The sequence below is a fragment of the Pelodiscus sinensis genome, chromosome 1 (assembly GCF_052426305.1).
Source record: "Pelodiscus sinensis isolate ZL-2025 chromosome 1, ASM5242630v1, whole genome shotgun sequence".
Taxonomy (NCBI): Eukaryota; Metazoa; Chordata; order Testudines; family Trionychidae; genus Pelodiscus; species Pelodiscus sinensis.
The window spans coordinates 88758453-88775864 of NC_143052.1; the positions used below are offsets into that span (position 1 = coordinate 88758453).

Genomic DNA, 17412 nt, shown 5'->3' on the forward strand with positions numbered 1-17412 from the left:
TGGGCTCTGGCAGATGAAACGAGCAAGTTCCAAAACCGAGGCCCTTTCATAGAATATGCCCTTCAGTAAACTCCCTTTCATCACCTCTAGTGATTTCAGCTAGTGCAGTATGGCGTGGGCACATAGGAGAGTTCTCTGATAACTTGGTCCCATCCCATTTAGGGCTTTATATTGCCAGCTGTAGTCTTGCTAGACTAGCAGTGCTGATGTCCAGATACCCTGTCCATGATGCTAAGCAAGAAACTGAACAGGCTCTTGGCACTAATAGGAATGAGTGGGTATTGGGATTTGGAGAGTCTAATGTTCAGATTATATTTCAACCCTGAATCTAAATATCACCCAGTCCAAATATCAACCAGTTCATAGGGCCCACCTCCCTTCAAGCAAAACCAAGAATGTGTACATGTTGGTGGTACAATGGATACTTTACCAGGCGGACTGATGCTCCCACTGCATAATTCATTTGTACCATCACTTGCAGCCTCTCAGGGTATGTCTACACTACCCTCCTAGTTCGAACTAGGAGGGTAATGTAGGCATACCGCACTTGCAAATGAAGCCCGGGATTTGAATTTCCCGGGCTTCATTTGCATAAGCGGGGAGCCGCCATTTTTAAAACCCCGCTGGTTCGAACCCCGTGCAGCGCGGCTACACGGGGCACGAACTAGGTAGTTCGAACTAGGCTTCCTAGTTCGAACTACCTAGTTCGTGCCCCGTGTAGCCGCGCTGCACGGGGTTCGAACCAGCGGGGTTTTAAAAATGGCGGCTCCCCGCTTATGCAAATGAAGCCCGGGGAATTCAAATCCCGGGCTTCATTTGCAAGTGCGGTATGCCTACATTACCCCGCTAGTTCGAACTAGCGGGGTAGTGTAGACATACCCTCAGAGAGGAACAAAAAGATCCATAGGAGTAAAATCTCCCCATATGTCAAAAATTACCACTATAACATATGGGATAAGTATTTCTCAGAGTGCCATTTCCCTATTAACCTGCAGAGCTATTTCACCAAAAGAGTTATTTTTAGAAAGAAATCTGCAAGATCTGCTCATCAGGATCAAAGACTCACATCACTAACTTACCTCAAAGTAGTATCAGTTTCAAGATAGATAGTCAGCCTCATGTAAAAATTGTAATTGCCTACTAATATTAGCAAGTGGGGGGAGTTCATATGAGAGTCCATCCTTCATCTGATGTACTCTACATATGGACATTCATTCACACACATCTTTGCTAGTACTAATATTGGCAACAGTGAATTTAAAGGGAGTGAGAGAACATGATTAACCAAAATACTATTTATAATTCTCTAAAACGTTCAGATCATTTTCCCCATTATTAGCCCAGTTCTACTGGCCACTAACAGAGCCAAGAGAAGCAGAAATTATTTGATTTTGGCTGCATCCTGAGCTTGTACTTCACAAAAATAGATTGGTTAGCAATGGTCAGGATTCAAGCACAAACCCTGGGAAATGACTAATTCACAGCCTTAATTCATAATGTGCTCAAAATGAACTAAATTAAATTCTTCTTTAGCTTGATGCGTCATTCTTTCTAGGATAGAATGGCAAAATTCCTTCATTATATTACCTCCCAGCTATGGATCTGAACCAATGGGGACCCACTTTGAATTAGACAGTAATTCCTGAAATACTAACTACATGGCTGTCAATTGATGCCAGGTGTATAAGCAGATCATGCAGCATTTGTAGATAAACCCCACCCATTGGGCTCATGTATATACTTTTCTCCATTCTGTGTAGGCATATCTGGGGGGTAACTGCAAGCAGTAGATGGTTTCCTGTAGTACTGAAAAGGTCCACTGACACTCTGCAGTTGGTGTTCTGGAAACTGCAGTCCAAGCGCAAGCATTTCTGACCTTTTTCATCCATGCATACATAGCTTCTATATGTTGCACTGTATTTGAGATTAAAGGGACTAGAGAAATATGTTTTTATTTACTACTTGGTACCCATGAAAAATGAAAAGGTAAACAGACTTTAGGGCCCCAGTTAAACAAAGCTATTAAGCATGTGCTCAAAGTTTAGTGCCTGTAAGTACAGTTGAAGGCAGAGAAACTTAGGGGCCTGATCCAAAGCCAAAGAAGTAATAGGAAGACTTCCATTGACTTCAGTGAGTGAGAAGTGGGGGTCATAAGAGGTCTCCCTCTTTTTTCTGCACTTACCTATACTTTGAATTGTGGGATTGAGACAACAATGGCATATGGTATCTTTATAGCCAAGATTTTAAAAAGTGCCTAACTTTATACAACATAGAGGGGCCCAGTTTTAAGGAAAGGCTGAGTATGCACCCTCCCTCTGAAAATCAGGCCTTTTTACACAGTATCAGAGAGAACACCAAATACTGAAGCATAAAAACAGGGTCTGGTGATGATTGTGGGGAAAATGGAAGAATGGGACATCAAGATGAGAGGAGTGTGTGTCAGCTGTAAGAGAACACTAGACAACTAAGAAATAGCATTATTCAGGCAATGAAGACCAGAAGAAAAGATCTACATTTTCAGATGTGACCAGTAGTGTTAGCTGCTGACATTTTTGGGTGCCCAACATGACACATATTAAAGAGACTTGATTTTCAAAAGATTGGGACTCAGTAATTTCTGTAAACCATTCCTCTTTAAAGCGAATCCAGATGGTAACCCAAATCACTGGTCATGAGTAGACCAAGCAGCTTTACCTTGATGCTGTAGTTGAGAATTTTGTATGAATTCAATTTAAATCTTCCCTTACTGCATCACTCAGAAGAAAAAAGACGACTAGAGAAGACTGAGCTAGAGAGGAGTCTTCTAAGGACCACAGTCAAGATAGTTTTCAGGGGAGCAGAGCAAACAGAAGCCAGACTGGAAGAGATTAAGTTTGCTACTATTTCACATTGTCTTTGTTAAAGCGTGTGCAAAGTAGGAAACAGAATAATAATTTAAAGAATAGAGGGGACAGAGAGAAGGCATCTTCCTCGGTATCCCATTACCAGGGTAACAGAAAAACGCACTGGGCAAAACACTGAGGGTAACAATCCTATTATGATACAGAGGATGGGTTCAGGGGTGATCAGTATGTGGAGAGAGACCTTTCCTGTCCTGATTTTTTTCTATGATTCAATGATACTGTTCAGTACAGAAACTTTCTTACCGATCCTTCTGTCTGAAATAACTGGAGAAGACCTTCCATTCCTATTTATGCATGAACAAGGAGCTTCATGTCCTATTTACATTTGATCTGATTATGAGCCCAATGCAAGGGTTTAAGAGGGATGCCAATAAGTGGTTCTTTGCCAGTGTTAGCTAGGAACTGGGCACAACCAAAAGGTTTTGTGTAAGTAGCAAGCAATTTGATCAACAGTTACTATGAAGTACCAGATGTAGTCATGAAGGACCTGATTTTTCAGAAGCGCATACTACAGATGAAGTCAATGGAATCTGCAAGTGTTCATCACCTCTGAAAAAAATCAATCCCTGATTCACTAAGGAACATATTACAAATCTGCTCTATACAGGCTTCAATCTCTGGTACAAATTAAGGATGTTAGGGTATGTCTACACTAGCCACCCTAGTTCGAACTAGGGTGGCTAATGTAGTCATTGGATTAAAATATCCCAGGCTTTATTTGCATGTTCCCGGGCATCGCCATTTTTAAATGCCCGGTAGTTCGGACTCTCTGACCACGGCTACACACAGCACAGCCTAGGTAGTTAGAACTAAAGCCCCTAATTCAGACTACCATTACTCCTCCTGCAATATTTTAATCCCGGGCTTCATTTGCAAGTTCGAATGACTAAATTAGCCACCCTAGTTCGAACTATGGTGGCTAGTGTAGACATTCCCTTAAGTAGCAAGTATTTCACTAATTGAATAGTCAATGCAGCGACGGCGTTTCAAAGGGGCAGTGCTGCACAGAGCCCAGGATCTGCTGGGGACTCCCCAGCTGACTCTGGGCTACACGCAGCGCTGCCTCTTTGAAACACCATTTCAAAGGGGCAGCACCATACAGCTGATCCCACGCTTAGTGCCACAAGGAGCCTGGGGTCAGCTGGGGACTCCAGCTGACCCAGAGCTCTGTGTGGCGCTGCTCCTTTGTAACTCCACGGCAGCGTTCCAAAGGGGCAGTGCTAAATGGAGCCCAGACTCCCTGGGACACTGCCCTTTGAAGTACCCCCCTCCTTGCTGCCTCTGTCTGATAGACAGAGCATTTGCTTATCAGATAGTTGACTGGTCCTTAACATCCCTAGTACAAATTACACCTGATGAATCAGAACACCCAGACCACCACTGGAAATACTTGATTGACCTACCATATTTGCACTGTGCCCAGGCTAATAACAAAAATGCACATGCTTTGTGAAGACCCCTTTTGGAGAGTGTAACCTGGATTCCCCTAACTCCTTCCACCAGCAGTAATGGGACCAACTTTCCCAAGGATGTCTATATGCACAAACTGAGCAGCAAGTCACTAGAGCAGTGGTGAGCAACATGCAGTCCATGGATCCCATCTGCCTTACTCCACGACACACCTCTCATGCACCGGGGCCCCATACTTCCTACTCCTTGCCCACCCAGCACTTTCTGAGTACGTCTACACTGCATTCCTCTTTCGAGAGAGGAATGCAAATGCAACCGAGCAAAATTGCAAATGAACTGTGGATTTGAATTTCCCATGCTTCATTTGCATAATGGCATCCGGGCGCTTTTTCAAAATACCCTATTTCAGAAAAAAAATGCCATCTAGACGGGGTTAATTTGAAAAAAAAAACTACTTTCGAAATAACCCTTAAACCTAGTTTTTAAGGAGTAAGGGTTATTTCGAAAGAAGGGATTTTTTTTCAAAACAACCCCATCCAGATGGCTGGTTTTTTTTTCCGAAATAGGGTATTTCGAAAAAGTGCCCGGACGCCATTATGCAAATGAAGCACGGGAAATTCAAATCCGCACTTCATTTGCAATTTCGCTCAGCTGCATTTACATTCCTCTCTCAAAAGAGGGATACAGCGTAGACATACCCACAGAACGCTACAAATTGCCTGATTCGTGCTCTATCCCCACTCCCACCTCTCCCTCCCAGAGCTTGAACAGCCATGAATCAGCTGTTTGCAACTGTTCAATGTCTGGGAGGGAGGGGAAGGAGCAGGGACAGACCACGAATCAGATGGTTCACAGCTCTACGGAAGTGCTCGAAGGCAGGGGGAGTGGTAGGAATTGGAGGGCTCCACGGCAGTGGAGGGGGGTCTTCAGGGCCACGGGTGGAACCCCAGTGGGCTGAGAGCTGCTGCCACCCACGAAGATGAAGGAGGCCATTCATACAGCCTATTCACTATTCTTGGTTGCCTATTGCTGCACTAAAGCATGACAACCCAGGACCCATTAAGCCAGATGAGGATTTTGCATCCCTGCCCAACTCAGATTTCCTTCTGTGGACTGGTGTAACATGCCGATGGTCTGGGGGGCAGAGATGGGAAGAGGAAGGAAACCCAGGGTATGTCTACACTAGCCCCCTAGTTCGAACTAGGGTGGCTAATGTAGGCATTCGAACTTGCAAATGAAGCCCGGGATTTAAATATCCCGGGCTTCATTTGCATGTTCCGGGGGGGGGGGGCATTTTTAAATCCCCTTAGTTCGAACTGACTGCCCGTGGCTACACGCAGCAGTCAGAAGTTAATCCGAACTAAGTCCTTAGTTCGGATTAACTGTTACACCTCATTGCAGAGGAGTAACAGTTAATCCGAACTAAGGACTTAGTTCAGATTAACCTGATTGCCGCGAGTAGCCGCGGGCAGTCAGTTCAAACTAAGGGGATTTTAAAATGGCGCCCGCCTGGGAACATGCAAATGAAGCCCGGGATATTTAAATCCCAGGCTTCATTTGCAAGTTTGAATGCCCACATTAGCCACCCTAGTTCAAACTAGGGGGCTAGTGTAGACATACCCCCAGTGATTAAGTATTAACCTGGAGATTCAGAAGACAGACTCAACTCCCTGCTCCACCACACACCTCCTGAGTGACCCAGGGTAAGTCACTTACCCTCTGCGATATGGAGATAATACTTCCCTGCCCCCACAGGGATGTGGTAATAATGAGTACATTTAAGATTGTGAGGAGCTCAGAAACCATAATAATGGGGGCCATATGAATACCCAATAAAAATATTGCCCATTACCTACAAACCAAACCTCTGCGTGCATTGTTGGCAGTGGGAGGGGTTAAACCCCAGACCTTCTGGGTTTAAATATATGAGCCTCCAGTGGCTGGGCTAGAAGACCCAAGTCTGTTAAGACAAGGGTTTGTCAGTCTTTACGTTTGTTCCACCCATTATGAGCAAGGGGTAGAGCACTACCCCAGCTGAATGTGAGTTATATGCAAGGAGACTCCTGTAAGAGTGAGAGGTTCTATTCTTGTCACACACGCATGACATTGTTCACCTTTGGAAACATGCACCCATGCTTTTGTACTATATTGTTCACCCACCTCCTGGGTCCTCCGGCTCCTGTCCTTGTATTGACTTTCATACCAGCCTCACCAAGAGCTGCCGAAGGGGCAGTATGAAAGAACATGACCCATCTCAGAACTGGCCAGACCATTAAAAAACCTTCCATTTGCTCAGGTTCCAATTAACATAGTCTTGGGCAGCAGTGACAGTAATTTAAAATTTCTTATAGGTTGTATTGCAACCCAGGTCCCTGCCAGCTCTTTAAATAGCCTCCCTGATAGTTTTTGCCACAGCTCAGTCAGTTCTTTCCAGAGCTGCGCACTGGGGCATGCCCACTTATTTTTACCTTTGATCCTACTGTCTCCTAAATGCCACAGATTTAGAAGGGTTTTTCAGATGCCTGTTTGTGACCCCGCCGACCCATATCCCACCCATTCCCCGTACCTGTTCAGCATGTTGGACTGGTAGATCCGTTTCTCCTGGGTGTTGTAGCAGCTGCTCTTGGGCTCCGGGATGAAGCTGTGCTCAGACAGCATGTCAGAGGCAGCCGTGGTGATTATGGCTATCCCATCCCTCACCCTGGCAGGAAGGCCATAGTCCCACTCATCGTATGACACAGAGATGAGGCCAGTGGGGAACTCAGATGGCACTGTGTCTGTATCCCCTGCCACCAGGCTGGGCACAATCCAGGTATAAGCGTAGCCTGTCAGACCCACAGAGTTGGCCACTTCAAAGATATAGGTGGCTTCTTCCTTGGTACAGTAGAGGAGTATGACAGGGCTCTGGAGCTTCTTGAGCTGGTTCTGGATTTTTGAGTCTCCATCATCCAGGGACATGTCTAGCAAGAGGACCTCCTCCAACTCCCAGCCCACAAAGCTGTTCTCGATGGTGCTGCGGATCTTGTTGACGAAGTCCTGGTAGCCAGGGAAGTAGGTAGTGACAATGGAGAAAATGTACCAGTCATATTCTTCCATGATGTTAAGCATGACAGAGGCTTGCTGTTCTATTGATGGGCCAAACTGGAAGAACATGGATGACTCATCCTAGAGCAAAATAAAAAAAAGAAAAAACCAAGAAGGGGGTCAAAGGAAATAAAAAGCAAAGTTCATGGGCAGCTCCAATGAGAGGGCAATCACGGGGGCAAATCTACACTCTTTTGTTTGTGTTTTGGGAAGGTGTGACAGTTCTCAGGATACCTAGGATAGGACTGTGAGTCATCCTGTTAGCCATGCCTGCTGCAAGAGGGAGGGTTTCTTGTGGAAACTGGGTGTCAGCTCTCTGGCACCACTAGCCATACAGTCACCCAAGCATTCTTTCCTCTGGCTTATGCCAGCCCTAATTTTGCCTTAGAGATTAACAATAACTGCCCCAATCCTCACACCCCTTGAAATCATTCCCCAGTGATATCCAGCCTCCAACATATGGCTGCTCACAGAGATTTCAGGTCCTCTGCACCCCATGTACCTCAATTTACCAGTTTAACATACAGCCCTTGTAAGAAAGTGTTGGAAGCAAATGGTGACAACACCAAACAAATCAAAAACCAAGAACCTCGCCTATATAATAAAGTCGTTTGCCCACAACAGTCAGTCTGCTGCAGAGCCAGGATCCAAATGTTTATGAAAGTTCCTCACTTCTTAAGGGGTTTCCTCAAATGAATGAATACAGAGGGCTTTTCCTTATATCCTGTTCTACTTAAAACCATCTTGTGTCTTTATACATGGACTACGATACTGTTTCCTTCCACCTCTGAATGGTTTTGGCCATATGGAATGGTCTTTGATGGTTTCCAAAATGTTAACAGGGTATACAATAGTACCTCGCATTATCTTGCCAGCTGAGAAGGGGTCATCAAGTTACACCTGAGATTAATTTATACCTGGATTTTATAAATTATACTTTCAATATAAATAAATTGTTCCTTAAATGCTATCTGTACACACATCTCACAAGAATTATGAATCTCAACAAGTTTCTAGCTTTCTGCCAACACCTTACTTATTACTGTTTAAGGATAAATATCCTGTTTGGTTTAGTGAGTTTTTCAGATCTGAGGTAACAGATGTTTGTAACATGGATTTTTGGCAATATTTTGCCAAAGAGCCTCTGTGTTACAGCATTGTTCAAGGATTATTAACAACAGAGCTGGGCAAATACCGAGCATGGAAGGAAGAAAACATTTTATTGTGGGTGTTCTTTTCTTTTTCATGGTAACTATTTGAAAATGCTTAGGAGTCTGGAATATTAGACATAATTCTGGAAGAGAAGGATGAGTGAGTTCAGGGTAGGTGAGGACAGAATAAATGCTATTTTTACTGGAAGGCTGTGTCTACATTGCACCTTTATTGCGCAAGAACGGCCGTTCATGGGCAAAAACTTCCCAGGTGTCTACACTGCACGTGCATTCTTGCGCAAGTAAATTTACAGTAAAGCATCGAAAAACAGGGCTTCTTGCACAAGAGTTATTCCTCTCCCCACAAGGACTAAGCCCTCTTGCTCAAGAGCTCTTCCACAAGAAGGCAACAGAGGTTTCTTGCGCAAGAAAGCCCTATGGCTAAAATGGCTATCAGAGCTTTCTTGTTCAAGAGAGCATCCACACTGTCATGGATGCTCTTGCGCAAAAGCACAGCTCTTCCACAAAAGCACATGGTAGTGTGGACGCTCTCTTGTGCAAGAACTCTTGCGCAAAACTGTTTTTGCGCAAGAAGCGTGCAGTGTAGACATAGCCAAAGTGTTTTTGTTATCCCTCCACCTGTATCAGGTTGCCTTTCTTACCATGCTCAGCCCTTTGCATGAAGAAAAAATTAAATGAATCCATCTTAAAACCTCAAAAAATGATCTTTAGTAAGAAGCTTTTCTGCAAATCCCAGCTAGCCAATGGCACAGGGAAAGTGTTTTCCATTTGGGTAGTTCACAATACATCACACTTGCAATTTGTCAATGGTCCTGTGTAATTTTAAATCCCTGCATTTCCTCAATCCATGTTTGAAAGGAATGAAGGAAACATTTTCATAATAGTTTCATTTATGGACTGACTGTATGCCCTGTAAAATCAATGATAAAACTCTCACTGGCTTCAATGGGTTAGGGCTGAACCCCTGAAAATATGATAGAATTAAATGTTGAGGTGAGGCAGAGATTGAAGTTACAATAAGGTGGGTCATCCACATCCAATTGGCAGTTTTAGGAATGAATCATTGGCCTTGCCTCTTCCCAGCAAGCCTGAAGAATTGCAAAAGAGGTAAATAGGCAGGTGTTTTAGGCCAGAGAAGATCCATTGCACACAGTAAGCTGGTAAGTGCCTAAAACTTTACCTCGGGACACACACAAATTTAGAGTGAAGAGAAGATTTGTACCAAAACCACTGTCTACTGTCTGGCCAGCAAAGCTGCTTTTCAACCTAAGTCCTAGCTAAATTGTCCATCCATTATTTCCTTAAGAGTGTTTTTGATTATCTGCTTTCACTCTCTCTCCTTTAGCAGAATATTTGATTCATAGCTGAACAACTCTGGAAAGAAAAAGCTTATCCCAGTACCCAGACATAACCTGCCTTGCTCACTTTCTAGCCTCAGTCTTGTGTTGTCCCTTAACCTTCTGTAAGTTACTGAAATGTAAGTAGTATATATTTTTGTTGGTTTATTTTATAATTATATGATAAGAACAAGAAAGTAAACAAATTGCAAGTAGTAGTGTGCAGGAACACTTTTGTGTCTGATCTTGTAAACAAGTAGTTTTTAAATGAAGTGAAACCTGAAGTATGCCAGCCAAATCAGATTCCTGAAAGGGTTACTGTAGTCTGGGAAGTAATTGAGAGTCACCAAGCTATGGTATGTAAAACAACAGTTAGGTCAGTTGTCCCACCCAATTCTCTCTCCATTTTTCAAAGTAGTGTTAAGATCACTCCTAGAACACTATACATAGTTCTGAACATCTCAAAAAAAAAGCATAAAAATGAAAGCAACTTGAAGGCAAGCCAGAAAATAATCAAAAATAACCCAAGTCCTTATTTGTGTCTGTCAGAGCTGTTCCCCACTCTGGCACTCCGAGTGCAGAAGTGGGGGACCCGCAAGAGAGCTTCAAAGCCTTGCCTCTACAGGCACTGGTTACAAAATCTTCACCCAGTATCACAATATACAGATTTTGGGGAATCGCTGCCACTGTCAAGTGATTTTTATCTCCAAAAAACAGGGGTAAACATTTGAAACCACCCCCAGGGGTACCCCAAGCTCTTTTGCCCTAAAATAGCTTGAAAAGAGAAAAACAAGCTGCAGTCTCTGGTACCTGACCCCTCAGTCAGAGGCATGCAGATACACACAGACAGACCTTCCAGGACACAAGAATCACCTTAAAAAAAGTGATGTTTATTACAAAACAAAAGATAAACTTGATAAAGCATACTTGGTTGCTAGATGATATAGAGCAACTAAGGAATGCAAATTAAAACACCGAGAAAAGTCTCTGGGCACAATGGTAGATGGTAAATGGGGAAGGGAGGCATAGATTCACACAGAGCAGTTCAAACAAAACCACAAAATAAAGAGAAAATACCCTGAATGCAACTAGATCCACTTCCCCTCCCCCCCTTTTACTTACTTCCAATTGTCTCTTTGTTCAGTCCAGTCCCATGCTCTGAATTCCTTGGAGGTATGGTAATCCTGTCTGGGTTTAAATCATTCTGTGTGTCTCAACTCCTAGTTTTTTCTCTCCCACACAAAGAAAGCAGGCAAGGAATCTATATCCAATTCAAATTTCATCCTTCTATCTCGATTGGTTCTCCCAGCCCCCTGGCCAACACCTTTGCTAGCTACCTGACTTTAACCCCTTAGTCTCAGGGGGTATATCTACACTACCCCGCTAGTTTGAACTAGCGGGGTAATGTAGGCATACCGCACTTGCAAATGAAGCCCGGGATTTGAATTTCCCGGGCTTCATTTGCATAAGCGGGGAGCCGCCATTTTTAAATCCCCGCTGCTTCGAACCCCGTGCAGCGCGGCTACACGGGGCTCGAACTAGGTAGTTCGGACTAGGGTGCCTATTCCGAACTACCGGTACACCTCATTTCACGAGTGTTAAGATGCCACAGGACTCCTTGTTATTTCTAGCATTGATGGTTGTAGGAAAAAAAATTGAAAATGTAATCCAAATGTAAATTAATGCAGTGACATCAGAGTTTGAAGAGTACCTGAACCAATAACATGGGACATTTCAATGTAATGGTCTTGGATGTATTAACTCTGAAACCTAAAGATGTCAGTGTATTGCATACTGAACACTGAAATTGGGAGAGAAATCTTAAAATATATTTAATATGAGAACAATACAAGGAGCTACAATGCTGATTGTATCATTCATCTTCATATTACATTCAATAAAATCCTCCTTTTCATAAGCTTATCTAAAGCTGCTGTAGAATTTCCATTATTTCCACCAGAAACTCATAGAACTGAGATACATGTCCAAAGATAGGGCTCTACCAAATTCACAGATGTGAAAAATGCATCATGGACTGTGAAATCTGATCTCCTGCATGAAATCCAGCTAGTGTTGGGGAAACCAGACTTCACAAAGTTGGGTGGCTAGAGAAATGGTCCCCAACCTTTTGGAGCTGCCGGGTGCCCGGGGGTGGGGCCGCGCCTGCACCCAGGGCCAGGGTTGTGCCCGTACCCAGGGCCACCCATACGCTGCGTGCCCACAGCCGGCGCCACCCATGCACCGCACTCCCGGGGCTGGCGCCGCAACTGTGCTGCACGCCCAGAGTTGGGGCCGCCAATATGCCGCGCGCCCGGGACCAGAACAGCCCATGTCCCACGCGCTCGGGGGTGGGGCCACCACCGACCATGCCCTGCGTGCCTGGAGCCAGCACCTGTGCCACGTGTCCAGGAGCTAGCAGCGCCCATGCTCCGCGCACCCAATGGTGGGGCCGCCCATGTGCTACATGACCGGGGCCGGCGCCATCCCTATGTCGCATGCCCAGGTCGGCACCGCCCATACACTGCAAGCTCGGGGCTGGAACAGCCCTCACGCTGCTCAGCCAGAGGCAGGGCCTCCCATGTGCTGTGCGCCCGGGGCCAGCGCCACCCCTGTGCTACGCGCCTGGGCCGGCACCGCCCATACGCCGCGTGCCCGGGGCCGGCACAGATCTTGCGCCGTGCACCCGGGGGTAGGGCCACCTAACCACCGCACGCCCAGGGCCAGCACTGACCATGCGCTGCACGCGCGGGGCTGGCGCCGCCAATGCGCCCAGGGGCTGGCACCACCTATGCGCCGCACGCCTGGGGGCGGGGCCGGTCCCAATCACTCAGCGGGCGCACAGAAATGGCCCGGCGGCCATTCTCTACCACTGGGCTAGAGAGTGGCAGCTGCTGGCCAGGAGCCAAATTCTGAAGACATCACCACCAGCTGCAGCCCAGAAGTGAGAGTGCCATATTAATGGCGGGCATCATCAACATTTGGGGAAAGGGGCAAGGCTGGCCTTCCAAGTGGGCAAGTGGGTGACCACCTTGGACCCCATGGTCAGGGGGATATTATGGTCATCCCCCTCACTCATCCATACAGCCAGTTCAAGGCCCCTTTCACTTCCGAGCATCAGGCCTGGAGCCAGTGTGGGGCAGAGCTGAGGGCGCCCCAGCCAAGAGCCTCTATTGTGCATGGGCTCCAGCTGCTACTCACAGATAGGAACAGGACTTCCTCTCTCCTCCTGTATGGGCTGCTCCCAAGGCCAGGTCAGACCCATCTCCGGGGACCTTGCCCAGCTACAGAAAGTTCCATGGCAGATGGCCGGAAGCTATCTCTGACAGCATCACTGCTGCCAGCAACAGCACAGACGTGGGACGGCATGATACAGTATTGTCATCATTACTCCTGTGCCTCTGCTGGCAGTGCTGCTGCCTTCAGAGCTGGGTGCCCAGACAGTAGCAGTCCTCTGGCTGCCACTCTCCAAAGGCAGCAGCACAGACAGCTGGGTGGCAATACCATCAACCTCCTCCAGCAGCCTTGTGACCCCTCCGCCACAACCTCTCTTTGAGTTGGGAGTCACTCCCACAGTTCAGAAACATTGTGAAGTTTCAGATTTAAATATCTGAAACCATGAGTTTTATGATTTTTAAAATCCTATGACCATGAAATTGACAAAAATGGACTGTCTATTTGGTAGGGCCTTAGCCAGAGACTACACAGATCCTCATTTGAGAAAATAACAAGAGAGCTAAAAATATATATCACTTGGCTAAAAGAGATGGAAGATAATAAATCTACTAGTATTTAAAGGGTGTATATATCAAAGAGGAAAAGGCCTTCCTTAGGACTGTAGTGACACATGGGAAGGGGAGGGGTGACATAGCTGAACCACTTTGAAACATATTCAGAGATTACAATTAGAAGTGTGGGTCAGGCATCTTGAACTACATGGCTGTACAGCCAAATATCCACAAGGTTGTTCTACCCCCATGTCTGAAATAGCAAGTCTCCATTTCACCCAAGGTGAGGCTTAGCCTAGATCCTCACCAGCCAAAGCCTATTGGTGCACTATGTAAATATCAATAGAATAAAATAAGGTAGGTTTTTAAAAGACTCAGTCTCAATTTAGTGTCCCCTCCTAACCCCAGCCCCCCAAACACACACACACACACACACGCTCATCCTCAAATAAAAGAACAGAGGCTAGCTGGCTATGCAGGTAATGATACATTTTCATCACAACAGCCGCAGGAGGAAGGGGCAACCGCCCCTCAAAACAAGAGGGCTAGGACTATTCAAGCCAGTCCAGCTTTCTGCCTGGCACTATGCTCCTTGGTGCTTAATCAACCCAGCATTTCAACTAGCCAAATGCGCTTTACTGCTTTGCCAGCTCAGCACTGAGAAAAGAGGGGAGGATGGTGGAGGAAGAGAGGACAGTGACATATAGAGGGACGTTTTCTCCTACAATAAATCTGTCTTGAGTTGCTGGTAGAGGTAGATGGAAAAATTTGCCAAAAATGTATCTGACAAAAACCAAGAGGAGTATTTTCGAAGTGTCGCAATTTTTCTCCTTCTCCCCTTTCCAGACCACATGTCACTACTGACCAGGGAAAGAGAAGAGACTAGGGGAAGAAGGGGGGGGGAGGGTTACAATGCCAGACAACGGAAAGGGCTAGTTCTCACCATTAGAGGTAAGTTTCTGGGCACAGTGACATAAACTACTATGGTTCTGGTATTAGGACACCACCCTGCTCAGAAAGATTGAAATCACAAACTTGGAATTGCCATACTGCTGTCTAACATGCACAAAAATAATGCATTTTTCCATCTAGGCTTCACAAATTTCCATGGCCCCCAAGGTTCCCAGCAGGATTTGACTTATACTGGCCCCTCACATCTAAAATTTTAAATAAGAGCCACCAGTGACTAGAGAGATGGCTCGAGTGCAAGCTTTGATATTAGCACCAGGGGGCTAATTAAAGGATTGAGTGATAGTAGAAGAGGTCATCATTGCAATCTCTGATTTCAAGCCTGTCCTTGCAGTTGCGTCTCATCCATCTCTCCCAGCTATGGGACAAATGTTACCCGTTGCTAAGTGCTGTGTAAGAAAGGAAAACATGGTACAAAAATCCCCTCAAACAAGGCTGACACAAGAGAGCAGAGACTTCATTGAACCTCCCCATTGTAACTCTACGGGATCAGGAATCTGCAGTTTTGCAGAGCTGAGCCAAGGATGGAGCTGCACAGTGGACACAGCATGTGCTTCAGCTGACAGAAGGCTTCCCACAGAAAATCTGCTCTGAAGTTATTGTTGCAGCAGTGTCATAGAGTTAGCCCCCTCAAATGGAGGCCAATTGCCTTCTAACTCTCTCAGGAGCCATGCTTTGGGGTGGGAAGGTCTGAGGTTTCTCCATGGAGGGAGAGCATTATACAGAAATAGATCCAGATGCAAAGGGAACTTCTGTGTATCCACTCCCCTGAAAGGAAGCATCACCTATCCCCTTGGTAATCGCCACAAACTCCTTCCCTCTCAGGGGAGAACCAAGCAGAAATTGTATTAAGTTAAGCTGAGTTTTCCTCTTCCTTCTGGGAGGGATTCCTGGGAGCACAGCATATCTCTCTCTTTGTGGAGAGTCGCTCCAGCAGCTCAGGCCTCTACAGTCAGATCAATCAGAGCTGGTCACTGTAGTTCAGTGGTCTCCAGCCCTTTTTAACCATAAGATTACTTTTTCAATTTAAGTGCAATATAAGATCTACCTCAAACTCAAATACCCTTGCCCCACTTCCTTCCCACCCCTTCTTTGAGGCCTCACCCTGCTCATTCCATCCCCTTTTCTCCCCCATCCTCACTCACTTTCACCAGGTTGTGGTTGGGGTGCAGGGTGTGATATGGGCCATGAACTTTGAAGTGTGGGAGGGGTTCCGGCTTAGCCCAGGGTGAGGGTTTGGGAACCAGGAAAGGTTTCAGGGTGCAAGCTCTAGGAAGGAGTTAGGATTCAGGGAGACTCGCGTCTGGGGCAGGAGGTTGGGTGTTGGAGGAGGTTCAGGGCTGGGACAGGGGTTCAGGAAGCAGGCTCTGACTGGGCACCATTTAACTGAGATGGTTTCCAGGTGGTGGAGCAGTAGAGCTAAGACAGGCTTACTCCTGTCCTGGCCTTGCACCACTCCTGAAAGTAGCTAGCATGAACAACAATGGCTCCATGGCGCCATGTGCTGCCCCTTATCTACAGGCACTGAGCTCGCATCTTCTACTGGCCACAGTTCCCCATTACTGATCAATGGGAGCTGCAGGAGTGGTGTCTGAAGGCAAGGACAGCAGGTAGAGACCCCCTGCTCTGCCTTCCTCAGCAGCTGCAGGGACATGCCAGTCACTTCCAGGAGCAGCAATTACGATAGGGATAAGTATTCCAGCCATGACAGGTTAGGCATTTTAGAACTCACTAGTCAAAGAATTAAATTTAAGCATGAGAGAAATGAAAATTATGAAATGCACAGTCCAGTCAAAAGCCAAAACTAACCCACTCTGCAAACAGTAAAAGTATAACAACAACCGCCTCCCCCCCATATGTATTGGGTCGGGAGATGAGAATGAAGGATGGTGTGTGTTTGTCAGAATGACAGAGAAAAACACAATGTGTGAGAGTGACAGAGATTTGTACTGCCAAGCTCCCTCTATCCCCTTCTATTTGTGTGGAGATAGGATACAGTGGAGGGAGGAGGGGCACCCTGACATCAGTGCCCCCTTCTTCTCCCTCCTACACCCTGCACAGCAAGCAGGAGGCTCCTAGGGGGCAGCTCCAAGGCAGATGGCAGGAGCAACATGACAGTGGGTGAAGGGGCAACTTAAGTGCCAGCGCTTGATAGCTTCTTGACCAAACTAGTCAGGATCACCTATTAGAAGCTCCGAGATCTACGGGTAGATCCCGATCTACTGGTTGGTGACCTGTGTCATTTAACAAGACTTTTGCCTCAAACATGGCAGGAGAAGCCCGTGGGAGGGGGGTGAATTCTCATAAGCTCAGTTCTCTCAGCTTCTCTGGATTCCCTAGGCAGGTAGAAGTGGTCACGCCCTCACAGTGCTGTAGCCTGGAATTAACACGACTTCAATTGCAGGCTCTGTGTGGTGGAGACTGGGATCAACCCTAAAACAGACAAAGAAGCTTCAAAGGAGCCAGGAATTAATGCAGTTGCAGCAGATCAATGTCTTCCAGGCCTAGAGAACCCCATACTAAGCAATACAGATTGTAACGTAGTGAAGGGGGGAGATCGATATGCTGTCTTATTTCTGTTTGGGTGTTATCTTTATGTAACACTCACTTACACAGTGTGGCTGCCATTCGGGGCTATATTTTTAGGCAGCCCTCAGCCCAATTACCACAGATGCTCTGGATGAAAAAGAGCATCATTAAGAGACCTACATGCTTTTCTTTGTCTTTAAAAGGGAGACCCAACCACATAGCTATTCATCACAGTCATGGTGGGATGCTTCATTTGTTAGGAGCTTGTTGTTCCTGATGGAAA

The 17412-nt window shown here is 46.1% G+C and overlaps 1 protein-coding gene across 4 annotated transcripts in view; it reads right to left on the reverse strand.

The window, feature by feature from the left end:
• The window catches only part of GRIN2B (glutamate ionotropic receptor NMDA type subunit 2B), a 348935-nt gene that overhangs the window by 214992 nt on the left and 116531 nt on the right, over nt 1-17412 (reverse strand). For all 4 annotated transcript variants that reach the window (XR_012905621.2, XM_075935051.2, XM_089780724.1 and 1 more), the window contains one exon: nt 6880-7478. Coding sequence is in view for 3 of the 4 variants with exons in the window: in XM_075935051.2 (XP_075791166.1) it covers nt 6880-7478 (599 nt within the window). In the remaining variant the exon portion in view is untranslated. The remainder of the gene's footprint in view (nt 1-6879; nt 7479-17412) is intronic.